At 35.1% G+C, this 27,987-nt stretch overlaps 2 protein-coding genes across 2 annotated transcripts; both read right to left on the bottom strand.

Moving 5' to 3' along the window:
• Positions 1 to 14,422: 14,422 nt before the first annotated feature.
• On the bottom strand, positions 14,423 to 16,882 carry LOC110874377 (receptor kinase-like protein Xa21). The gene is made up of 2 exons (XM_022123082.2): positions 15,022 to 16,882; positions 14,423 to 14,949 (listed from the first exon to the last, which is right to left on the bottom strand). Exons 1-2 carry the CDS (start codon positions 16,862 to 16,864, stop codon positions 14,579 to 14,581), a joined length of 2,214 nt encoding a protein of 737 aa, XP_021978774.2. The 5' UTR covers positions 16,865 to 16,882; the 3' UTR covers positions 14,423 to 14,578.
• A 49-nt stretch (positions 16,883 to 16,931) lies between these two features.
• Positions 16,932 to 24,220, bottom strand: LOC110875801 (LRR receptor-like serine/threonine-protein kinase EFR). Its single transcript, XM_022124003.2, has 2 exons — positions 23,286 to 24,220; positions 16,932 to 17,241 (listed from the first exon to the last, which is right to left on the bottom strand). The coding sequence occupies exons 1-2, from the start codon at positions 24,182 to 24,184 to the stop codon at positions 17,217 to 17,219; spliced, it is 924 nt and encodes a 307-aa protein (XP_021979695.1). The 5' UTR covers positions 24,185 to 24,220; the 3' UTR covers positions 16,932 to 17,216.
• Positions 24,221 to 27,987: the final 3,767 nt, after the last annotated feature.

The raw sequence follows: 27,987 nt of genomic DNA on the forward strand, positions 1-27,987 counted from the left end.
ATGATAGGAAGCTTGTATTCACTTGACAACACCTTGGGAACACCCTTAGATCTTCACACTAACTTGAAGTTTACTAGAAAGGGTGTTGAATCTTCAAGAACAAGACTTGAAGATATGAAGAAGATTAAGATAGAGAGGGGGAGAGATGGGGAGTGAAGATCGAGTGATGGAATGGTGGTATTTATAGATCTTTCATATAGTATATTCCTGGCATATTCCTAGCATATTTCTGGCATATTCCAAGATTTGCTGCGTTGTCTGCGTTTTGCAGTATAAGCACTGTGTCGCGTAGGAACACACAGTACGCGCTTAAACTTGAAAAATAACGTTTTTAAGCGTTTTAATTTATTTTTCAACACGAACCTGATTAAAATAAAATTTTAATCATAACAGAATATTTGTGGGAATTAAATATTATCCGGCCGGTCACCAACGTTCGTTTCGCAGTTTTGTCGTAATTAGTTCTTTAGTTCAAATAAACATGTTTTTGCCATATCTAATCCTTCGAAACTTATTTCTAAGTTATGTAATGGATATTTAGGGTATGTTTGGCTTACGTCACAGTTCCGGAGTGTACGTCGCGTTAAACTGATTGCGTTTAAGTACCAGTTTGCGTATAACCTTCCAGAAAGTGATTTAAAGCTTGAAGTCGAAATCGAATCAAATTGTAAAATCATCAAACACAAGAACACATATAATAACACCAAAGCATATTTTTTTTATTGATAACCAACATTGTTTTACATTATACGGTGCTTACAGAACACAGTTGTCACAGTCTCCCCTACTTTCGGAAATTTCGTCTCGAAATTTTATTTAGAGGAAACTTGTGAAAGCTTGAAACATGAAGTCGAAAAGATAAAACAACACCGGTTAGGGTTCCGAACATCTAGTAACTTTAAATAACATTATGCTTGCAAGGCAAGAGGGACACTTATATACAAGTATATGAAGCGTCATTGGTGCGTCGACCGTACCTTCATTACATTGTTCACATTTCGTTATTGTTGTCACTATTGGTTCTTACACATGATAAATCTTACTGTAGTTTCCGTGCACTGAATTTTTATAATTATGTACGCGTCCATAATTACGTAATTCCTTGCATAGTCCACACAGTGCATTTAATAATGTGTAGGGGAAAAACCAAATGAATGAACATGTGATGAGTGTGACTGGGCCACCAGAGGGTCCTTTCAGCTGCATCATCACATGCCACTCTTAACCAGATTCTGAATCAATCTTTAACTAGACCACTCAAGGGTCTATTTTCGAATCATGGAATGGTACTGTATAATCCAAGGGTCTTAACTACCACGTAGAAACCCATTAAGGATTTAAGATAGTATCTTTTGAATATCCTATCATGAATCCCTCATATGAGGATATGGAAGATTCTATGAGGATTTGGATAACGAAAATCGGATCTCATAATAAAAGAGAACACCTAAACACATAATCGCATTAATCGTTTAACTTGAACTTTAATTTGTTATCTTTGGACACGGGTATTTAAAGCATTCCAGGAATCTAATCCGGGCTCCGATTTGAAATTCCATGGGCTTGCGTCCCAAATCTGCATAACTCTTTTGACGGCTTCTAGCGGTCACAAGATTATCGCGGATTTTCTTGATTTTGTCTGTTGTTTCCAGAATGAGCTCAGGTCCAGTAAGCTGAGCTTCACCGTTCTCATTTCAACAGACAGGTGAACAACGTTTTCGACCGTAGAGAGCTTCGAATGGTGCCATCTTAATGCTAGTATGATAACTAGTATTGTATGAGAACTCGAACAATGGCAGATGAGAATCCCAATTACCACCAAAGTCTATCACGCATGCTCTAAGCATATCCTTCAAAGTTTGAATCATCCTCTCGGATTGACCATTTGTTTGGGGATGATAAGCAGTGCTTCGATTCAGTTGGGTTCCCAAAGCAGATTGCATGGTCTTCCAAAAATGAGATGAAAATCGAGCATCACGATTGGAAATGATATCTAAAGGAACACCATGTCGTGATACAATCTCGACTACATAGATCTTGGCAAGCTTTTCAGCAGAGAAATCCTCACGGATTGGTAAAAAGTGGCAGATTTTGTCAAACGATCAACTACAACCCAGATAGCATCGTGACCTTTAGACGTACGCGGTAACTTAGTAATGAGATCCATTGCAATGTTCTCCCACTTCCAAACCATTATCTCTGGTTGTACGAGCAAACCAGAAGGTCGTTGATGTTCGGCCTTGACTTTGAGACAAGTTAGACATTTCGATACATACAAGGCAACATCCTTCTTCATACCAGGCCACCAATACTGAGTACGAAGATCCTTGTACATTTTATCAGCACCAGGATGGATAGAATATCGAGACTTCTGAGATTCATCCATTACTAAGGTGCGAAGATCGTCCTGATTTGGAATCCACAAACGATTCTCAAAATAGAGTAAACCATCGTCTTTCCTTTCGAGTTTAAGCTCTAGTTGAAGCGGTAGTTCCTATTTTAATAAGTCATTGATCACACAAGATCGTTGAGCTTGAAGAACACGAGATTGAATATCCGATAGAGTTTGAACAGAATGAAGCTTGACTCGTTCCTTTCGACTAAGCGCATCGGCTACGACATTCGCCTTACCAGGCTGGTAGCGGATCTCGCAATCAAAATCGTTTAAGAGTTCAACCCAACGTCGTTGCCTCATGTTCAGTTCTTTCTGATTGAGAATATGCTGGAGACTTTTATGGTCTGTAAAAACCACACACTTCGTTCCATAGAGGTAGTGTCTCCAGATTTTAAGCGCAAAAACCACAGCTCCTAACTCAAAATCATGAGTCGTATAGTTCCTCTCGTGAATTTTTAATTGTCTAGATGCATAGGCTATGACTTTACCACGTTGCATAAGAACGCAACCAAGTCCTAGATTCGACGCGTCACAATAGACAACAAAATCATCGTTTCCCTCAGGCAGAGATAAAACAGGAGCATCACAGAGCTTTCGTTTCAGCGTTTGGAACGCTTCTTCTTGCTTAGGTCCCCACTCAAAAGGCTTATTTTTCTGAGTCAAAGCAGTGAGTGGAACCGCGATCTTCGAGAAGTTAGAAATAAACCATCGATAATAACCAGCTAGTCCAAGAAAAGAACGAACTTCTGTAGGTGTCGTTAGTGTATTCTAATCCTTAATCGCAGCAATCTTGGATGGGTCTACATGGATACCCTGCTCATTGATAATATGACCTAAGAACTGAACTTCTTTAAGCCAAAATTCACACTTGGAGAATTTAGCAAAAAGTTGTTCCTTCTTTAGGAGTTCCAACGTCAAACGAAGGTGTTGTTCGTGCTCTGCTTGAGACTTTGAATAAATGAGAATATCGTCGATGAACACAATGATGAACTTATCTAAATAAGGTTTACAAACCCTATTCATTAAGTCCATGAAGATAGCTGGGGCATTCATCAAACCAAAAGGCATGACAGTGAACTCGTAATGCCCATACCTTGTACGGAAAGCAGTTTTGGGAATATCTTCTTCAAAAATACGAAGTTGATGATACCCAGAACGCAGGTCGATCTTGGAAAAGCATGAAGCACCTTGCAGCTGGTCGAAGAGGTCATCAATTCTAGGTAGGGGATATCGATTCTTGATGGTAAACTTATTAAGCTCACGATAATCGATACACATTCGAAAAGATCCATCTTTCTTTATGACAAAGAGGACAGGAGCTCCCCAAGACGAAAAGCTCGGACGGATGAATCCTTTATCAGACAACTCTTGACGTTGTTTCGATAACTCTTGCATTTCCGACGGTGCAAGACGATAAGGTGCCTTCGCAACCGGGTTGGCATTGGGTACAATGTCAATATGAAACTCGACTTGACGAACTGGAGGCAAACCAAGCAGTTCATCGGGAAACACCTCTGGATAATCCCGAACAATCGGAATATCCTGAATACTCTTGCTCTCGCCTTTCTCCTCGGTGATATGTGCAAGGAAAGCAACATATCCTTTTCGCAAATAACTTTGAGCCTCCGTACATGACATAAGCTTCAAACCACCTGATGGCTTCTCTCCACGAACTTCCAGAATATCGCCAGACGGAAGAGGAATACGAACAATCTTATCGAAACAAACCACCTCAGCATGATGTTTGGTTAACCAATCCATCCCCACGATAATATCGAAACTCCCGAGTTGAATCGGCGTGAGGTCGATGGGAAAAAGATGGTTATCAAGGTTTAACTTACATTCACGAATAACAGAATCGAGAACAAGAGGTTTACCAGTAGCAACTTCGACAGATAAGGGTTTCCTTGGTAACCAAGGAATTAAAGTGATTACTTAGATTGCCAATTTCGTTTCTTAGAATGAAACGAGCACTAAGCATCTTTGAGGAAATCATGAGCGATCATATGAACAAGAGAACTACAAATACGGTTCTTTTGGTGTAGGTATCATAGGGTATGCCATACACACATGCAACTATATTTGTACATCGGAATTGCAAATAAAGATCTATTTATAAACAAAAATCGATTGTTTCTGAGTTCAAAGGAAAACACTAGAAACATAACATAAGATTCAGATTATTCAAAGCAGCAGCTTCTTCTAATCGGCCCAATGCTCATCCATGGGTCGGATTTGCATTGACAAACTTTGGGCATTTGTTCCTGAAATGACCCATTTCGCCATAGTTGTAGCAAGTACCAGGCGAAAAACGAGCTCGTGCTGGATTTGCTTGAACAACAGTAGGATTTGTAACAGTTTTATTTTGGATCGCATAACGACATGTTTTGACCAAATGTCCCCATTGTCCACAGTGGGTACATTTGAAACATGGTGTTTGATCTGGATGATGACCATTGCATTGATTGCACAAGGGAGCAGTTCCCAAGTACGGCTTCTTGGCTGGTTGTGCTGCCACATGGCTAGGTTTTGCTTGATTTGGTGTAACGGCTATGGGCTTCTTTGGAGCCTTACGCTTCTTTCACTTTTTCGGAGGCTCGGCTTCTGCATTCTTTGATGCTTCTTGGGTGGCTTCGTTATTGAGACGAGACATGGCGACAGCTAATTCAACAGTCTTCAGGATAACTTCGCCTATTTGCTGGGCAAATTTGGCAGTTAGCTCGGACATTTGAATGTCGTTGCGACGATGAGACATTATAGAGGAAGTGAAAGACATTGGAGAAAACAAGCGAAACGTTATAGGATAATTAAAACAGAACAACAATGCATAAAAGGTGCGATCATATGTTTGTTACTTAAGGCAAACAAACATGATGACATTTAATCAAAGTAAACGGGTCACATTAATGTATCACCGAAGACATGCTCGCCTATAAGTGAACACTCACCCCAAGAGTTCGCAGGTAAGAGTGACTGGTCCGATACTGCGGATTTGTACGAACACTCTAGCCTTAGACAGAAAATTCAGGGTACATGCATTCACTCTTCCAGTTTGCACGTGTTCACACTATTTAGACCCAAACTTTGACGAGATTTGAAAACTTAAAGGGTTCAAAACCTTACAATAAATCATCCTAGAACAAATGATTGGTTTTCTAAACGGATTCGAAATTTGTGTTCTTGTTGTGGTTATCACCTAAGGATAGGTGACGGTATTGTTTTAAGATCTAACACAAGAAAACTCGCGTTAGGGTCCTAGGAAGGTTATAGACTAGGTCAAAGTATTACTAATAACCTAATTCCCTATAACCATTGGCTCTGATACCAACTCTTCTGTCACACCCCGACCACGTAAAACGACAAATCGTGGCAGAAATGCCGGGGAGTGTTGTAACAGAATTATTGTTTCGAACCATGGATACGAAGAGTTTCATTTCATTAAATATTAAACATTGTTTTAAAGTTAAACAAGCAACTCAAACGTAGACTAATATCATTATTAAATCACTAAGGCCTCGTCCGGTCCTAAGGGAGCATGCTTCCTATTCGCAATCAACACTAAGCAACTTCACCTGGAACATATGTAAAAACAAAGTCAGCAAAGAAATGCTGGCGAGTACATAGGTTTTGTGAGAGTGTCAGATTCATGGCTCATTTATACGTTGGAATAAATTGTGCAACCTTGTTAATTTTCATTAGAAAACCTTGTTTTATAAAATGTTTGTATCGTAAAATGAATAACCGAATCAAAATAGTTTGGTTATAATTTATAAACCTCGAAGCCATGAATCTTTACCCAAAACATTTGTTTTTCGTAAACCAAATCGTAAATCATTTTCGTAATAAAATTCGTATAGTTTATATCGTTTGGAAAACCTCGTTTGTGTGACATTGCTTCTAACTGTTTACCCAAATCGTTTAATTCGTTAAACATCTCTTTAGTCGTTTAAATCATTCTCGTTTTAGATCGTGAAACTACTTTTGGTCGTCTCGCTAATAACATTCAAAACTGTGTGACTCGTTTATTGTTCAACTCGTTTTCGCATTAACAAACCTCCAAAGGGTAAGTTAACAATCATCAGATTCGGTCGTTACCCACCTAACCCACACATAACGATGTGTCCGGTCTGATAACGGGATTTGTCGGATCCTATGGTACCATAACCTAATACTGGTCGGTTTAGCCGAAATTAATGAATGTCATTTGTTATGTAATTACAACCAACAAGCTCGTTCATATTATCGAAATCGTTATTAGTTTAATATAAACCATCGTTAAAACATCGAAATCGTTTTGATACATATGAATCACCCCAAAACATTTGAAAATAGTAAAATAGGGGAACTAAGTACTCACCTTTGGGTGCGTTTTTATATGCTAACACAATCCCTCAAATTATTTATTTGTCCTAACTTAAATAAGAATGATTTAATAAACAAAATTCATAAAAATAATGAAGTTTCTCCGATACTTAGAATTTTTACATAACTTTGAGATTCCTCGAAAAGTTATTATTTTTGATTATTTTGGCATATTCGCGTATATGTACTCAAGCGTAAAACAAATAATCTTGTCAAGTATTATCATGTCATCATACACATATTATAAAACAGATAGCACATTGTAACACATAAAATTTACTCATGAACAACCCATTATAGTTATGTCGAAAAACACTTATTTTAACGTTTCGGTAACATTTTTGAGCGTCGGAAGTCACGTATGACTAACCAAACACCAAATAAACTTAATATAAGTTAAAATACTTATTTTTATACTAAAAATATCAGTTTGGTTACTGATCTAAAACAGTTTAATAAAAATCCTTCGAATAGGCGATTTTTAACCGTTTTACCGCATAGCTTTGCATCAAACGTTACCCGAACTATCCCTAACTGAAACGACTTGAAATTTTAACATAACCCATGTTATTTACTGAATAAAATAATGGTTTTACTCATGATAGTGCATGTCTTAAATAAAGCATTTAGATCATGCAAATTTCGCATATTTTACCACTTTTTAAGCTATATGTACAACATGTAAAGCTACCAACCTTATGTCAAAGTTGCATGCCATTATAATACATCAAATAAAGTTATTTTTAGTGCTTATACCCTGATCTAAAACATTTTTGCCAAACAACCCCTTTTTATCATTTCTTGAGCTTTAAACCCACATGTATCTTCGTGTACAAGTGCCTAAAGCACACTAACATAGCATCACATTTTATATGGGTTTAGATGCATCCAATATGAGATTTATTTATGTTATTTGCTGATGTACTTGGTCATCTAACATATCATACATGAATCACCAAATACTTGCATATTTTTTCCATTATTTAAGAACAAGCAACAATATAAACGAGTATTTAACAACAACCAAACTCAAAACTTATACACACACATATATATACGTATATGTACGGTTATACATGTATATATACACCACCATTTTTTTGTAACCAAGACCCATTTAATTTTTAGATTTCAAGTTTAGTGAAAATCCCAAGATTCAAGAGAAACTTTAAATCATCTAAGAACAACTATGAATCAATGGTATGATTTAAACATAAGTGTTATACCTTCAAGATTCAAGTAGGTTGTGGGATGATAGGAAGCTTGTATTCACTTGACAACACCTTGGGAACACCCTTAGATCTTCACACTAACTTGAAGTTTACTAGAAAGGGTGTTGAATCTTCAAGAACAAGACCTGAAGATATGAAGAAGATTAAGATAGAGAGAGGGAGAGATGGGGAGTGAAGATGGAGTGATGGAATGGTGGTATTTATGGATCTTCCATATAGCATATTCATGGCATATTCCTGGCATATTCCAAGATTTGCTGCGTTGTCTGCGTTTTGCAGTATAAGCATTGTGTCGCGTAGGAACACACGGTACGCGCTTAAACTTGAAAAATAACGTTTTTAAGCATTTTAATTTATTTTTCAACACGAACCTGATTAAAATAAAATTTTAATCATAATAGAATATTTGTGGGATTTAAATATTATCCGGGCGGTCACCAACGTTTGTTTCGCAGTTTTGTCGTAATTGGTTCTTTAGTTCAAATAAACATGTTTTCGCCATACCGAATCCTTCGAAACTTATTTCTAAGTTATGTAACGGATATTTAGGGTATGTTTAGCTTACGTCACAGTTCCGGAGTGTACGTCGCGTTAAACTGATTGCGTTTAAGCACCAGTTTGCGTATAACCTTCCAGAAAGTGATTTAAAGCTTGAAGTCGAAATCGAAAAAATTGTAAAATCATCATACACAAGAACACATATAATAACACCAAAGCATATTGTTTTATTGATAACCAACATTGTTTTACATTATACGGTGCTTACAGAACACAGATGTCACAACCTATTTGTTCAGGGGTTGCTAAGGATCACATTTACTTCACGTGTTCACAGAGGTGAACATGTGTCACGCATACTCTACTCGCAGTCACGTGGTTAGGTTATATCATTGTTGGTAGTTGACATGCATCGCCCGTTACGTGTTACATGCTGGTTATGCGTAAACGCTTTTATATTATATCTATGCAAACTTGTGTACTCACCATTACTTTATGTATTGACTTTTATTTTAACATATTTGACAGGTTGATGAATTGTTATGCTGCAAACGAGATAGGAAGTCTAGAAACTCACCAAATAAAATTATAGGTTGTCGCATCAAGTTTTGTTTATGAGAACTCGTTATCTGTAATGATTGTTTGTTGAATATTTGTTCGTTAGTATGTGTTGGTGCACTATATCTGTCGACTTCGTCTTATATCGAGTCTTATTCTGTATTGTATAGATCAGGGTGCGTTTTACGAGAAAATAGGTAGTGTATGTGTATAGGAAGCAGGTTTCGCTCATAGGGACATTTGCTAAAGGTTTCGCTTATTTGTCAATAAGGTTTCGCTTATATGGCATTGTGGAGTTTCGCTCATGTGTCTTGTACGTATAAGCGAAACCTCAGCAACTATATATAGGAGTTCAGTCAAGCGAAACCATATCGATAGCCTTGTATTCCATACCGAAGTGCTGCCGGTGTGAAGAACTGCGTGTAATCGAGTGTTAATCAATACAATTAGCGGTTTTAGTTAAGATTCAGCTATTTCTACCTTCGTTTCTTGTTATTCCGCACCTGAAACGTAGTTGAATGCCTCTGAACGACTCATTCGGGTCAGAACACGATCTTACAGTATGGGATGATGAAACTTTAAAATATTGGTAATAAATAGTTGTTATGGATTCTCTTGAGCAATCTGATTTGCCTAGTGTCGCGCCCTGATGATTCCGCCATCGTTTGGAGTGTGACAAGCTCTTTGTGTACCAGAAAGTTCATCTTTCAGAGATGAATGTATCCCATTTTTCTGTGCCACAATATTTACTCCTTCTCTGTCGCCTTTGAGACAAAACATTGTGATGTTTTTTTGTTGTTGTAGTTGCGACGCTCATGTCTAAGACATATAGATTGTTTTCATGAGGAACGCACATTAAGATCCACTCTTTTGGTATTTTGAAACCTTGCTTCAGAATCAAACTCTCTTTGTCTGTGAAGTGCGTGGTGAACTTCTTGTCACAAATCTGAGAGATACTAAGCAAATTGTTCTCCAACTCAGCTATGTAGTTGACTCGATGATGTAGGCAGCATCCATAATGAATCAAGAGTGTTTTAATCAAATGCAAGTTATTTTGGAACCAGGATCATAAAATGCTAAACCTATCGAGACACCGAACAGGACCCCCGACCCTTCTCGGGAAGACACCTATGGAACTCTAAAGGTTGTTGAGAACACCGGTTTGGTCTAAACTTCCTCTCGGTTGCCTAAGTGTTTTATGTAAAGTGCTCTAGTTGACCTACTGCCTCTCGGGTTATAGACCTAGGGTAACTTGGGTACTTGATTCGACTTGATAGACATCGGTTGACAAGGAAACTAAGACGAACTTCTCTCGAACACCTACCTAGAAATTTACCAACTTAGACCTACCAATAATCTCACACTTCTCAGCTATTAAAATTAGTAGAACACCTAGACCTACTCAATTATCATATATTGCATCTAAGGTATATTGACCAATTAACCCAACAAATCACAAACAGAAGTTAATGATCTAGCATGCCCCTATTATGCGAAAGACATTCACCAAGGTTCACACGAAGCAATAAACGATGATTAAACAAATCTAAGCAGGCATATACAACGAATCAATAATCAAGTCGGTTACTTTAACATAGAGATCCATAATTAACAAGCATCCATAATAAAAATCAAAACTTTATCAAACCGTTCACCTCAATCTAGATAGTACAAGGATTTTAGCCAGACATCATGTTCAATAAACGCAAAACAAGAGTATTAATGAAGAAACAAAACATGATAAAGAACTAAAAGTGAAGAACAAGTAAACCTTGATGTTAAACTCACGAGCCGGACGATCCTAGCACTTCCAACCTTCAATTGATGCTTCTTCTCCCTTGAAAACGCTCCGGAATCTTCAGAATTTTCACCCAAGTCTTTGCAAATTCGTGATTAGGGTTAAACATCATGTTTAATATGTATTTATATGTTTCCATGCAATTGCCTAGCACCAATCAGCAAAGCTTCTGCGTAAACAGGCCATCTGCGTCACGCGGGGGGTATGTGGCTTGAGCTCCACGTAGCGCGGCGCGTGTTATAATTATTTTGTTGATTTAATTGCCTTCAAGTTACGCGAAGGTGATTCTCTTCATGGTCGCGCGACGCAGCGGTCCTCTTTTCCAGCTTTTCTTTGTTTCTTCAATTCCCGTTCAGCTGTATCTATCCCGGTGCTCGGTTTTCTTCTAGTTTAACAAATTGTCCGCACTTTCAGCATCCGAGACCTGCAAATTACAAACCTATCAGTAGTAACTAATTCTAACTAAAAATGACACAAATTGACTAAAAAATTATACAAACTTTACACGGAAAACAAATGTATTTTACAATACAACACGTACACTTTAGTTTCATATATATATATATATATATATATATATATATATTCATGTGATTTCATAAAGTCTAGGTAAAACTATTTGTGTCATCAAGTATTTTCCACATGGACAGGGTTCAAGTGCTTAGGGCAATTGTTTATAAGATTTTTATACAATTGCTTTGCGTGAAAATAGGTTATGAGGTGGGACCTCTATTTAGTAATAGATTTTCATACAATTGTTTTGAATCAAAATGAGTTATGAGGTGCAACCTCGATTTGGTAATAGATTTCATACAATGTTATGCAAAAAATGGGCTGCGAGGTGAATCCTCGAACGAGTACATGATTTTCATACAATTGTTTTGCATGAAAACGGGTTATGAGACGGGACCTTGAGATGGTAATAAATTTTCATACAATTGTTTTGCATGAAATGGTTTATGAGGCGGGAGCTCAAAATAATAATAGATTTTCATACAATTGTTTTGTATGAAAATTTTTTATTAGGTAGGACCTCGAATTGATGATAGATTTTCATACAACTGATTTTCAAGAAAAAGTTTTGTGAGGTGGAACCTCAAATGGGTACTAGAGTTTCATACAATATCTCGCATGAAAATGATTTAAGAAGTGTTCTTTAATTGGTTTAGAAGATTTTCATACAAATGTTTTGCATGAAAATGGGTGTTCATCCTATGAAATAAATATGTAAACTCACCAACATTACGTTAACATTTTTAAGCATGTTTTTCAGGTGTTTAGCCCAAGTGGGAGGCTACATTTGAGTTTGCATGCATGCTAGGATCGGAAATCTTGGAATAGTCTCATGTTAGCCTTTAGTATGGGCTTATATTAGAATCATTGTGTTTGGGAATGTAAAACGTTTTGTAAACGTTTGGTTTTATATCATGTAATTATTTGCTTAATCGTATGCTCCAGAAACCTTTTTGGTTACGCACGCGCACTTTTCGCCTTAGTAGGTGTGACAAAGAGAACAACTGAGGAGAGGAAGGGACTTAGGCGGGTCTCTGATGAAGTAATTGACATGCGGATGGTGTCGATTAAAAGCCTGGATTGTGGTGGTTCTTGTGATGGTCATTATTTCTTCGATTGTAGGGTGGTGGTGGTAGTATCAGATGGTCATGGTGAGTCTAAGGGTGGAGGTTATTAAACCGACCACATCAAATTGATTCCATATACTTGCTTTTAGTTTATGTTTCTACATTTACTCTACAAACCAAATAAAAGATAACCTAATTAAACTAGTTGGCAACAAAAGAAAAGAAAAGTTGAGTAGTAGAAGTTGTGTCCTTTTGGTTTGATACTTAGTTCTTATTTAAATTTTACTACACACGATAGGTACACTTGCCTATTGCATGTGTGTTTAGTCTAGCTAAAACTCATTTCTTATAAATTTAAAACGATATAACTGTGTTAGAAAGATATTAAGTTAACTTCAACTAAAAACACCTCATCACTCATTTACATGTGCGTTAACTATTATGTTTTAATTATTTTCACAAGACAAGTGAATATTCATGTTTTAATGTGTATGTTCATTTAGTTTCTAATGATGCATGCTATCTTTTAGGTTTAGGGTTATATGTTATTTATTAAGGGTGAGCATATCAATTATGGCATATTTTCTTTCGCAATTCACATAACCATAACCGATGGTTTGGTTTTGGGAGAGTCATAACCATAATCGAAACCGACCATCGATTATGGTTAGGTTCGGTTAATCCTCGGTTACAGTTAGGTTTCATTCATTGTTTGGTTAGTGGTGCTGCAATTTTGTTGAACGTTTTTGGAGCCACTTGTTGAACGTTTTTTGCCGTTAATGGTGATGTTGGTGCTGGAAACGGTGTTGTATATGGTCATGCAACTTCGTATCTCATTCCAAGGATTTATTGTTGCTTCAGTTTTGTAGTTTTGGAACATGAATGAAACAAGATCTACAAATGAATCAAGAAGCTGCAAACGAAGAAGATCTGATTGAAACAAGAGGACTAGATGGCTGCAAATAAAGACAACCGGTTTCGTCCAGTTATCGTCAGTTATGAAGATCTTCATGACCGTAACCATAACCGAAAAGCTCAGTTATGAGATCTTTGTAATCATGCTTAATCAATTTCTTTAGTTTTCAGTTACTCTCTTTGGATGACTAAAATTCCGAAGATTTGAACTTGTTCTTCACGAAAATGAAGAACACGTGAAATTCAACCAATTCGGATCGATTAGTGTGTGGAATTCACTAATCGATCTATCCAACACAAACACAACACTTTAATTTACACCAATTTGTATTGATATCATGCAAATTCCATTACAAGATTTGGATTTGAAGATCTAGGGTTTGGGGGTTTCTAGAGAGAGAAACTATGGAGTGTGTGTGAATTTGTGTGGAAGAGTGTATAAGGGTTATCACATAATGCATATTGAGCCTCTTTTTATTGTAGGTCTCGCTTGCTTCCCCCGAACCCTATTAAAAATGTTAAACGCTCGTAATCAAACTCTATACAAATTGTTCCCAACACAAACAAGACCAAAATGCTTATAAATGAGATCTTCAAGCTGTTAACACAAATAATGCACTAACAATAACTGTTTGGTTTTCGGTAATTTTCAGTTTGTGTTCACCCCTACTATTTCTTGCATCACTGAACCCTATGAATTGCAAGCATTCACAATAGAATCTTCATTTCTATCTCTATCTCTAAAATTTGGAAATTTCTCGTATTTTCCATCTCCATCTCTAAAAGTTATAGTTTTATAAATAGTGATTCTCAAAATATAGAGATCCACTATTCATCATCACTATAAATGTTTCTCATATTTATAAAAGATAAAGAAAATAATAAAATAAGTGTTTGTGGGTGAAATAAAGATACATATGGAAAATGAGTTGTGGTAGATGAAGTATTGTTTCTTAAAAAATTACAAAATTGTGATAGTCCGTTAAATTATAGAGATGTAGATGAAGATTCTAGCGTGCATCTTTGTAATTTTAAGATAACTAGATAACTTTTTTTACAACAAAGACTATATAACATGGTTTTCAATACAAATTTAGGCAAAATTACAAACATGCATTGGAAAACTACAGAGATAACACACATGATATACCATATCCAAGAGGTGGGGTCTTTTAACTTTCCAATCGAAGCTTGGTGTTAGGCCCAAAAGAACGAACTTGCACATTCTCCGAACTTTATCTCAAATATTTTGAAGTGTATCAAGAATATGCTTCAATTCAGATACAACCTTTTTTATATCCATTCTTTCTGTTGGAGAATCCACAGTGCATGATACTCCAATCTTGAGTATTAAAGCCAAACATTCCTCAATTTTCTTTACATTTTCTTTCTTGTTTTGCAGAAAAGTTTCATCCTCTTGATAAACATACAAAATGTTAACATTGATAACATCAATTACATTGCTTGGCAAGACCATAGAAGTAAATTTATGAAGGCTAAAGCCTTCATTGAAGTTGTCGGTCGGCTTTTTCCCAGTCATCACCTCTAGCAAAAGTATACCGAAACTGTAGACATCTCCATTACTTGTCATCTCATTTCCAAGACCATACTCTATAATTCATAAGCAATTGGTTTAGAATTGAAGGAAACAATATAAACAACTAAATATGAAGTGTATTATACCTGGAGCAACATAACCAATGGTTCCTTTAATTCCGGTTGAGCTGTTTGTGTATGAAGTTCCAAGAATTCGAGCTAAACCAAAGTCTCCAACATGAGCCACCATATCATCATCAAGTAGAATGTTGCTAGGTTTCAAGTCCCCATGAACGATACTTGGTATGCAGAGATTATGAATATAATCAAGTGCAGATGCTACATCCATAAGTATATTTACTATTTGAAGAAGGTTTAGTCTTGTTGTACGTTCACTTGAATATAACCAATCATGTAGACTTCCTTTAGGCATGAACTCGTATACCAAGGCTTTGAAATCATTTCCTTGATAATCAACGCTTGAACATGAAGTTACTATCCTCAATAGATTTCGGTGTCGAATGCTTCGCATGGCTTCACACTCTCTTATGAAGCTTCTTTCAGCTCCTCGATTTTGAAGATATAAAACTTTGACTGCAACAAATCTGTTATTGTCTTCTTCAAGGATTCCTTTATAAACAGAACCGAACCCACCATTTCCAATTAAGTTGGCTTCTGAGAATCCATTTGTAGCCTTGAGAAGTTGACCATATGAAACTTTCATGAATCGTTCGCCCATTGATGATTGGGATGGTTGGCTCTTGCTTTTCTTCTTACACCAAACATATGTTAAACATGTTATGGGGCAAAGTGTGGATGCAATCAAAATGATTATTACAAACAAACGAAACTTCTTTTTATGTTTCTTTGTCTCCTTGCATTTGGGTAACCCAAGTTCAACAATGCCACCACAAAGCCTACTATTACCCACAACAGAGAATGCACTTGCATTTGCGAACACTCCAATCGTTGGTACATCATTCTCAAAACCATTGTATGATAAATTCAAATATTCTAATGGTAAAGCTTCTAAAAACCTGGGAATTTGGCCTGATAAATTGTTGTGAGAAATATCGAGTTTAACCAATCCTTTTAAGGAACTTAATGATGGCGGTATCGTACCTTCAAAAAGGTTGCCTCTAAGAAACAAACTTGAAAGGCTAGCACAAGTATGAAGGCTACTAGGAATGTTACCCGATAGATTATTATAAGATAAATCCATAGCGCTCAACATGACGAGGTCTCCAATCTCGGTTGGAAGTGAACCGGACAATTGGTTTTGAGAAATATTCAATATTATGGACAGAGATAAAAGTTGAAAAAGTTGTATAGGTATTTTCCCACTAAGTTTGTTATCAAAAAGGTACAACTCCAATAGATTTTGACAATTTCCAAGGCTTGATGGAATAGCCCCTTCTAACTTGTTTGAAGCTAAAACAAGTCCGCTCAACAATGATAAGTTCCCTATGGAATCGGGAATTTGCCCTGAAAGCTGATTTTTGTATAATGAGAGTCTTTGGACTTTATGAAGGTTACCAATGGTTGATGGGATGTTTCCATTGAATTGATTTCTTTCCAATAATAACAAATTCACACCAGCAAGATTACCAATTGATACAGGGATTTTTCCATGTAACTGATTTCCTCCAAATAATAGATGACGGAGTTGAACAGAAAGATTACCTACGGATGTGGGGAGCACTCCTTGAAAGTTGCATTCTTCAAGATCCAAAGTATCTAAATGGGTGCAATTTTTCAAAGTATCAATAAACTGCATTTCATCAGGTTCGTTGCTTCCAAAGTTGTTTTCCCATAATGATATATAACTGATATCTTTCATTTTTGAAAAGTCGATTTTCAACTTCCCACTGAACTTGTTTTCATTCATTTCAATATTTGTTAATCTGGAACAATTAGAAATGGATGGTGGAAGTGTAAGATTAAATATAATTATTATATTTATATTTAATTGTGTAGCCATTATAATCATTTATATTATTTGGATCAAAATATATTAAACCTATAATAAATTAGTTGGTAATTGTTGATGGGCCAGATTACCCTAATTAACTAATTGGGTTTCCCCTTGGGTGTATATAAGGAGATTACTAGAGAGGGATTAGGGTTAGACCCTCATAACATCACACTAAAATCGCCCTCCTCTCTCTCCATTACTACGAGTTCTTCAACCCTAAAGAACTCGGTACTACCATCAAGAAGATACATCCTAAAGGGGAACCAGACCAATCTGACGAACATGACGTCTACTTCCCTCTCTGGTGTGGTGACTGCTAATCAGGTACACACCTCTTATTTTATTGTTTATGATTGAATCTACATCATTAGGGTTTATGTTTTACCCATGATCTTATGATATAATCAACATGTGGTATCAGAGCGATGTTGATTATATAAATTCAATCATTTAATTCGATTACAAAGTTTGCTTTGATGGGATATACGGATTCAAATAACTTAAATAAATCTAATGGATATATTATTTTTTCTGAAATCAGTTTGCATATAATCAACATGTGAAGCCATTAGTTTAATATATTGAAAATCTTTTGACTTTTTTGACTTTGCAAAAGAATTCGTAATCCCAGAATGTGTTGAGAATGAATGATAATTGTTACCTTTTAATATTTTATAATTATTCTATCATTCATATACATATAAATTTCTGACGTGATATATTCTAATATATATATATATCTTGATTCAATTTGAGTTATCAAGATTCTAAAGTAATAATTCATCACCAGCTTTTCAGTGGGGTGATTTAATTTTTTTTTTAGTGGCTTGAAGTTATACAATTAATATGCTTTTGAATACTTGCCGCATAGTGTATCGAAATCAATTTTTTGTTGATTATTATTTCATTATATATGGTCATTAATCTTTAAAGAAGAACCCTTTATTTTCGGATAACATTAGGATTTGATTATATTTTCTAAAATTATATATCTTCGTCTCCAAGTTTCGAATAAAAATATTATCTTTAAATTTATAATCGAATAATTAACTTGGATAGATACACATAAGATATTTTGAAATTATAATCAAATCCATTAAAATTAGTTGATTCAACCTTATCACAAAACAGCTGTTAACGAGGTTGCTACTCGCAACCATGAGGTTGCTACTCGCAACCATGAGGTTGCTACTCGAAACCATGAGGTTGCGACTCGCAACCATAACGTGATTGATCGAAACCATGAGGTTGCGACTCGCAACCATAACGTGATTAGTCGAGACTAAGGTTGCGACTCGAAACCATAACAGCATAACTCGAGACTAAGGTTGCGACTCGAAACCATAACAGCATAACTCGAGACTAAGGTTGCGACTCGAAACCATAACAGCATAACTCGAGACTAAGGTTGCGACTCGAAACCATAACAGCACGACTCGAGACCATGACTCGAAATCTCAAAACTTAGGCTGTTTAATGTGAACTAAGACTTAGCTAATTAATAATTGGTTTTGTAAATACTTAGTTAATTAATAAGGATCAAATAATCTTTTACAAAACCAAAATGGCTTAACTTGAATGAGCTTCTGATGTATCACTTCTGGCCAAAGCTGATTTGATGCATCTATTTATTGTTCAAGTATTATAAAAGCTATGTTAAGTATGCATTACAAACGTGAAATGTCTTAATTCTGGCCAAAGCTGATTTAATTCATTTATGTTTAGCATGCTTGACAAGTGCATAACTAAAGTGATTGTCTCATTTCTGGCCAAAGCTGATTTGTCACGATTACTTTGCACACATACTTAAATGATTACACTTCTGGCCAAAGCTGATTTGTCTTTGTTTAAGTAGGACTTTACTAAGTCTATTATTTTGATGTTAGTAATAGACATATCACAATCTCTTCATATAATGATCCTTATATCAATGATCCTTACATAATTTTATGATCTTTTCGTCTGCTTTATTTTAAGTACCCATAATTTTACTCACTATAATTTACTTCTACCTATATCTCATCCACTCTAATTCCTAAACCCAAAATGTTTGCTTTATTTAAAGTTTCTATTGCAATTAGCTCTTAAATTAAATCCTTGATTATTTCTTAAGACACGATAATCCTATTGCTCTCTTCTGATAAAGATTATAAAGAAGAAAATTAGAGCATGATGATCAGGACAAATCGAACATGATGTCTCTTATAATAATCAAGAACTCTCTAACATAATGCTATCACTAAAGTTATTCCAGATTAAGATTTCCCTAAGGCTAATCTCTTATATATGGAATAATCACTAGAACTCATAAGATGCATGCCTTCTTTTAAAATTCTAAACTATAAAGTTAAGTGTTATATGTGAATACATAATAATGTACGATACCATGACCCATAAAGTTAAGGGCTTACGCATGGAAATAAGTACATTTTTCCAGTACATTACATACTAAGATTTTCACTTGTACAATTTGATGCCTTATAAATCAACTATAACACTCAAAAGTACCAAAATATAATGAGTGTGTTGATAAGCAACATATGTACAAATAAATAAATGTTTAAAGCTGGAAAATAAGTTGTTACTCACCTTACAACCACTTAATTTAAAAGAGGATTGTTTTAAGGTCTATAGACAAATTACAAGTAAAAATTCCAACTTTTAGTTTCTTCAAAGGAAAATCTCACTGCATAATTATGTCATTAGACTAAACATAAGCAACGAGACTATCCATTATTCTAAAGAACAGTTGGATGAATTAATTAGGTAGTCACTTCCTATGATATCTAAGTCTGCTAATTTTAATATTCCTATTAACACATGATTAGTTGACTCTAGTTCCACACGTTTCTTTACCAGAACTCGACAAATAACTAACATGAGAGTTAGTGACAAAATTAAATGTTAAGACTATAAGAACCATAATGAGCAGTCTTCTAACAACGCTTTTCGATACCTTATATATTCTGAGTATTAATCAGAATATAGTATCATAATTAAGCAATGTTATGAAGGTTGTGAGGTTTGCATAGTCAACATAAAGTCACACTTATCTTAAACTCTCATCTTATTTGTTCTAAATACCTGGATTGAAACATTATTAAGATAAAACTAGATGATACCTTACACTTTCACAACTTTTGTCATCATGCAAATGAAAAAATTTGACAGAAGGAAAATGAGACTTACAAATTTCATCCATTATAACCAAAATTCATGAGAAATCATGACATGGTTAATGAGGATGATTTCTTATCTAATCTCATTCTAAGTGTTTTTTTAAATCATGACGTTATAGCCCTAAATATCACTTGGCTCAAGGAATAAGTATGGGTCCATCATAAGTCATTCATTGACATTCGTGGAACTTATTCCAAATGGAACATTAAGACATAATTCATTTATCATTTAAAGACTATCTACTTGTATCTAAATTTGTCGTATATGGCCCACAGTTTTTAAAAGAAATCTATTCATATATGTACTTAATAAGATTTCTATTAAATATGTCCCTAAAGTTTCTCATGATATCTGGACATTAAAGGAATCAAATAAAGTCTAACGTATATGTGATAGGTTCCCACGTCACGTAGCTCATTGAAACTTCTCTTGTAGCATTCTAGAGATATTAAAAAATCAGTGGGAGCATTAAGTGTCTTAATAATAACTTGCAATAGTTGCAAGAGGTGGGGAGTGAAAACTTTATATTACTTCAATTTACACACCTCTTATACAAGACACTGCTCCATCTTGACACTGTTCTATCAAAACTTATCTCCTTAAAATCTAAAGCTACCTTTACAAAAGTTTCATTGTTACTTAATTGTGGACACACTTAGATATCTTATCTAACCTAACATAATCCTCAACAAGAGAAACTACAATGACTAACGTCATTAATATGTTCATTAATATGTTTTCTCTATTAGAATTTGTTTGGTCGTTAAATATTGACCCTAAGCATGCTGAGTTCCTAAAGTTTTCTAAGGTCAGTGGGAGCAGTCAAAGTCCTTATAATGACTTGCAAAGAATACAAGAGACGGGGGGAAGAGTGTCATTAAATTTCACTCCAAATTTAACTCCGATTACACCTCTTGTACACCATACTGCACCAACTCTTACAAACTTAGAATCCTAGAAATGATAGAAACCTAATCAAGAGCTAATCCATAAAACTGAAACTTCTAACAAACCCAACAATCAACTCAGGAGGTCATCTAGGTTTAAAAACCTACTAACTTTGATGATTACATAACCTCCCTAACTGAAGTTGAAATGGATTTTGGAAAAGTTTACTGATCCTATCTCTTCAAATTAAGCCAGTAGAGTTAATCAATCTTCTAAATAGAATAAAATCGTTTTCTAGTAAAACTGATTTTATGTGTTCATATAACGTTTGGGATTTGATTGAATTACCTAAGAGTGTTCATAACTAAACCAAATCCTTATATAAACGTTAAGACACAAAGAAGCATGATTGATTGTCAAAGGTTATACTTAGGAAGAGATAAATTATCAAAGATTTCTTTGAGGATCATCACTGTTCTAGTAGCTTATAATAGTTTAAAGCTACATTAGATGAACATTAAAAGAATTTTCCCTAACAATGGCTGACACATTTACATGTTCATTAAATAACAACCTAAAGTTTCAAACTGAAGGTTAAAGAACGCTTCATTGTAAGCCAATAATATCCATGTATGGGTTAATGCAAACATCATAATGTGATCTTAACGTAATTATTTTCATCAAGAATCAAGTGGATTAATGAACCTACCTCAAAATGAGTGGGAGCAACTAAATTAAACTTGTCTATATAGATGATATTCTTTTGACAGATATATGTTACATAAGTCAAAGCATTGTTAACACAAACTTTGATATAATAGATCTCAGAGATATCTCTTACATAATAGATATCATAACATGTTGAGATAGACCAAATGGGACATTACTTCCGTTCCATAAGTTTAACATTAAATTGGTCCTTACATATGTAACAAACAGTACTGCTCTCCTTTAGAGGATAATAGGATAAATGAGATTATTTCCTTACGCTTCATTAATTGGAAGTCTTATGTAAGTTCAAGTCTATACTCGTTTAGATATTACTCACATTGCAACACACTAGATATGTCTAGATAAACGTGAAGCATCTAATAGAGTATTACAATATCTTTAAAGGAAACGAGAGGCTATAATTTAAAGAAGAAGTGAGAACTCAAACCGGTTGATTACTCTAACTTTGTGATATTAAAAGATGACAAAATGTAATTTCGGGTATATCTTTATGTCAGCAGACAAACCTATCTTATGGAGGAGTCATAATGAACTGATAATAACAACCTAAGTTATAACGACATAATATAGTCACTAAATGTTGTTGGAAATTTATCAGTGGACTCATAAGTTTATTAACTCCATATAATTAATATATTGAAGACTTATTGTGATAAAGTCAGCTACCATGTCTCCTTGAACAGTAACAGTTCGAGAGGTGCTGCATTAAATTTCGATACACAATTAATTATTCGTTTATGAACGAATTGAGGAAACTAAATCTTTGTATCGAATGCATTCATGATATGCTTAAGGATCCTATAACTAAAAGTCTATCACCCATAACTATTATGTAAGCGCTTATAATAATCACGGGTTTATTGATGACTATGTACAACTGCATATCGTACTATGAATGATTAACTTTTAATATTCCTCATCAGTTTGATTTTGTATGTCTCTTACATATGTTCTGCCGGTGTAATGACATATAGACAACTATAAATACAAATCAAACGCTAAAGGGCTTGTTTGTATTTTGATCATAACTGTTAGGTTTTAAATTAAGGCTATAGTATGACTAATGGGGGTCCTGAGTCGCATAATGATTCAACGGCTGTATTTCTCTGCTATAGTACTTGTTTAAGGCTAAAATGAGTATTAACTTCTGATCAGACTAATCTAATACTCATGATAAATGATTACTCGGCTAAGTGGGAGAATGTAAGATTAAATATAATTATTATATTTATATTTAATTGTGTAGCCATTATAATCATTTATATTATTTGGATCAAAATATATTAAACCTATAATAAATTAGTTGGTAATTGTTGATGGGCCAGATTACCCTAATTAACTAATTGGGTTTCCCCTTGGGTGTATATAAGGAGATTACTAGAGAGGGATTAGGGTTAGACCCTCATAACATCACACTAAAATCGCCCTCCTCTCTCTCCATTACTACGAGTTCTTCAACCCTAAAGAACTCGGTACTACCATCAAGAAGATACATCCTAAAGGGGAACCAGACCAATCTGACGAACATGACGTCTACTTCCCTCTCTGGTGTGGTGACTGCTAATCAGGTACACACCTCTTATTTTATTGTTTATGATTGAATCTACATCATTAGGGTTTATGTTTTACCCATGATCTTATGATATAATCAACAGGAAGAGGTCCGGTTAAATGGTTACCCCGTAATTGAATGCCAACAAGATTTGGGAGCATTGCACCTATGGCTGGATGAAGACTACCCGTCAATTGATTTTGTGCCAAGCTAAATCTAGCTAGGAGTGAGTTATTATAAAGGGAATGAGGGATGGATCCATTCAAATTACAATCACCCAAGAGAAATACCCTTAAACTTTTCCAATGGCCTAAGGTGTCTGGAATGCTCCCACAAAACATATTTCCTGCAGCAGAGAACTCTTCTATAGATGTAATATTCCCCAAGAAACGTGGGATTCCGCCTGTTAACTTATTATCATGAAGTGACACAATAGTAAGTTTGGAGAGGAAACTTATCTCCTTAGGTATGCTTCCAACTAGCTCATTACTAGAAAGATTAATCCCTTCAAGGTTAGAACAACCAGATATGTTGGAGGGAATAACCCCACTGAACTTGTTAAGTTCAAGAGAGAGGAAACGTAGCCTCCATAGACGACCAAGTTCATGAGGGAGGGCTCCTCGAAAGCTGTTGTTAAAGAGAGAAACCCCATGGAGGAAACTGAGGTTTCCTACATGAGGAGACAAAGAGCCTTCTAGACCTTGAGAGATTAGTTGTAAATAAACCACTCGTCTATGGCGCTTCCCACATGTAACACCTCTCCAGTCACAAAAATGACGAGAATTGTTCCATGAGGTCAGAGCTCCATAGGGGTCTTTGGTGATCATTGACTTGATCTTCAGCAAAGCCTGTTGATCCATATCATTCCCGCCACCATAGGAAGCAGAGATGGTGGTGGAAGTTAGAAATATCACAAGAGCATAAACGAGGCAATGGATAGGAGAGGAAGATGATAAGCAACTAATTGGTTGTTTTAAATTCATTTTTGGGAATAATGGTAAATTGAAGATACCAATGTATCAAGCTTTGGCCATTATATAATAAGTTTTCGGCAGTTAATGTCTTAGGTGTGAAGGCATGGAAATAATGAAAAGCCAATGCCATCCACTTATTCCTCATCACGTACAGGCTACACAGTTTGATAAAATATTTTCTATTAAAATACTTTTCCTTGTAGTTTTTTAAGACCACCGTTGTGGCCCTTGTTTTGGGCGTGCTTTGGTTCAAAAACGCCTCCCCACGCCATTTAGACGGCTCCCATGGGCCATTTTTTTGGTCAAAAATCGTTGTAGCATTTTATTTTCCACGCCGTATCCATTTTTTGAAGTGGCCAATCACTTTGTGAAAAAATGATCACCTTTATCACTACGCCTCATATATGACAAAAATGACACTACTACCCTTGTATTTGGCTTCGTATAGCCTCAATACAAGGGTATAAATGACATTTTCAGATCTTTATATACGTTGAGTATAGGTCAATACGCAGCGTATAAAAACTTTGTGAAAAAATGATCCCTCAAACCTACCAAAATGACCCAAAAAAGTCTAATGGTTTATATACGCTGCGTAGAGAGCTATACGCAGCGTATATAAACCTTGTTTTCTGTGCAATGATTGGTAATTAGGCACTGAGATCCATGGTTTATATACGCTGAGTATAGGTCAATACGCAACAGCCAACAACAGTCATCCAACTCCAATTTCTTGCCGGAAATCGCAAACATCCGACCACCAAACTCAACGGAATCCAAACAATACAAGGTACCTAAGTTTTTTAATGTTATTGTTGTTTTTTAGAAGAAATAGAGTTATAGAGATGATAAAAAATGTTTGAAATTTTATGTATTTTGATGTCTTTTGGTTATTCTAGACTTTAATAGAGTGATGTTGTTGTTTAGATGAGTTTTTGGTTGTTACAACTTAAAAGACATAACTAATCGATGATTAGGAGGTCTTGAAAAGAAAATTGAAAATTATGGAGCGATAACTTATGGAGCGATTCATATGTTTACTACTTTAGTGTTGTTTTATGAACTTATGGATCGATTTATATGTTTGGATAGATTTATAAATTGAAAAGTAGCTCGAGATAATGTTTTGAAAAGATTTCAAAAAATGAAAACCCGTACGTCGACATTTTAAATATGTTTGTAACGACGTTTGCCTTGCTTTTAATGATTATATAAATTTTAGCTTGATGTACTTTTGTTTTTACATGACCCGACCCGACCTGACCCGAACCGACCGGATCCGACCCAATATGAACTGAAATTTTTTTATATACCTATGGGCCTAAAATCTTTAAAAATTTTCCGCACTCCCATAAAAAAATTCCTGTATCCGCCACTGGTAATATTGAGATTTATAAAGTGGAATAATAGGAAAATCTTGCTTGAAAGGGTCTTCTATAAGGGTATAACCATTCTTTTATTTGAAATCATGCCCAAAATGGTTTGATCATCTTCCTAAATGATTAGACATCTTTGGTTTCTAAAATATTAGTTCCCAACAATTATGTGAAGGCAGTATTTAATAAAGTAAAATCTTGAAATAAAAAACAAGACAAACTTTATCTAGATATCCACAGTCGAACCATGAAAGGAAGATTGTATCTTTTTTTTTTGGAAATATGGCTACTATTTCATAAATTAAAAAAAAATACATGTACAAATATTTTATATTATTCCAATGTGGATAACTATAGAAGTGTAGAAAACGGTTTCTAAAGAAGAACCAAGTCAGTCAACAATTCTTTAACGTCTCCTTTGGTTGATTTTCATGTGCTTGGTCGTCGGATGAATTATTGATTTTGGACATCCAACTAGATATCTTAACTGAAGTTGACTTGCGAAGAAAAATCAAGCCAACAACTCCGAAAGTCTTTAACCCCTTGTTGGGTTCGGTATCATATTTTTGGGAAAATTACATATACCCCCCTATTTACAATCTTAATTACATATATACCCAATCTAAAATTTTAATTACATATATCCCCACCAAAGACAAATTGACAAAAGTACCCTTTGAAACATAAAAAAACCCATGGCTTTCTAATCAATCGTTGCAACTGTTTGATTTCTCTCCTGCCTTAGCGACAATCGCAGATCGGAGACGTTGTAGCCGGTCAATGTTACGGACTGGTCTATGATACTAAAAGAAGATTACTGTCAAAATGAAGGCGAAACTAGTCGACGACGATTCTGACAACCGGATTCCGTCACACGAGTTTCTCGCGAGACAAATTGCGAGAATCACAACGTTTCCTATACCAGAAGGAATTGGTTGCGCGTTGAAAGGATGAGATCCGAGTATGATTAGGAATGCAATTTGAGATAGGTATGGTTTTCAGGAACAAGGATAATAATTTGATTAATTATCAAATTAGATTGGTATCACTAACTCACTATATACAACAACTAAGAGAATGTGTTTCACATATTTACTATATTAAAACGTTTTGGTTCTGTGATTTTGATGGTAAAATTATTTGGATTTTGAGTCGGAATGAGAAGGATTGTATTTAGAGGTTTTGGTTCTGTCATGAATTTGATTGAAATTGATGAAGGAATGAAGGATTTGCTTTTTTGGCTTTGTTTTTAGAGGGCTTTTTTTTCAGGCTATCAATGGAGGAACGTTGAATTAACTGAAGCTTCTGAAGTTGATTTGGCAAGCATCAAAGAAGTTGATTGTTAATTGAGGGCAATTACGATTATGCTTTTGTATACAGGATGAATATAATATATTTATGGTCTTATAAAAAAAGGGCATATTGGTCATTCTTTAATCTTATTTTAGTACAGTGGGCATATTTGATATTTTTAGTTTTTTGAAAGGGGATATATGTAAATAAAATTTTGGGTTGGGTAAATATGTAATTTATGAAGTTTACAGGGGGATATATGTAATTGCCCCCATATTTTTAGTACGCGATATGACGAAAGCAACACATCGCATTGCAATACTTGTGCATGGTTTGGTCAGTTCGGTTATTATCCTCAACCGAAGCCGAAACCAAAGTCATCGGTTAGTCTATTTTATTAACCAATCGATTTCAGTTAATCACTTCGATTTATTCCATTAGATTGACCTTTTTTGTTTGGTCCATTTAATATTAGTTAATAGCAAAAACCATTGCTTAGAAATATATGAAACTGAGGTATAAATACATGAAATGAAAGTTATACGAAATGGGGGATATAAAATATGAAATATATGAACTGTAGGTATAAAAGCTAGAAATATATGAAAATACGAATAATTCGGTTCAGTTCGGTTCAGCTAATTTTGGTTTTAAACGAGAGTAAAAAAAATTAACAACCAGTTTTTGGTTAATTCGGTTTTTAATTTTCAGATAATCCAGTATTTGGTTGATTTCGGTTCGGTTTCGCCTGTTTCCGGTTTGGTTAAGGTTATCGATTTACTTATTTCTCACCGATAATCGATTTTGGTTAATAACCGATAGGTGCGTGCGTGATGCGGCGGTAGACATTGCTATGGTGTGCATTTTTCGAATGGTTACATTGTTATCCTCAGCGGAATTAAGGTCATCGATTAGTATATTTTATTAACCAATACGTTATCAGTTAATCGATTTGGTTTATTCAGTTAGGTTCACGGTTTTTTGTTTGATTCGTTTAATTTCGGTTGATAGCCAAAACCAAACTTGGGCTAAAACTTTTGATTAGAAATACAGGAAATTTAGGTATAAATACATGAAATAAATGTATAGGTACATGAAATGGAGGTATAAATACATAAATTAGGGGTATAAATATGAAATACA

This window comes from Helianthus annuus, chromosome 9 (assembly GCF_002127325.2).
Source record: "Helianthus annuus cultivar XRQ/B chromosome 9, HanXRQr2.0-SUNRISE, whole genome shotgun sequence".
Classification (NCBI taxonomy): domain Eukaryota; kingdom Viridiplantae; phylum Streptophyta; class Magnoliopsida; order Asterales; family Asteraceae; genus Helianthus; species Helianthus annuus.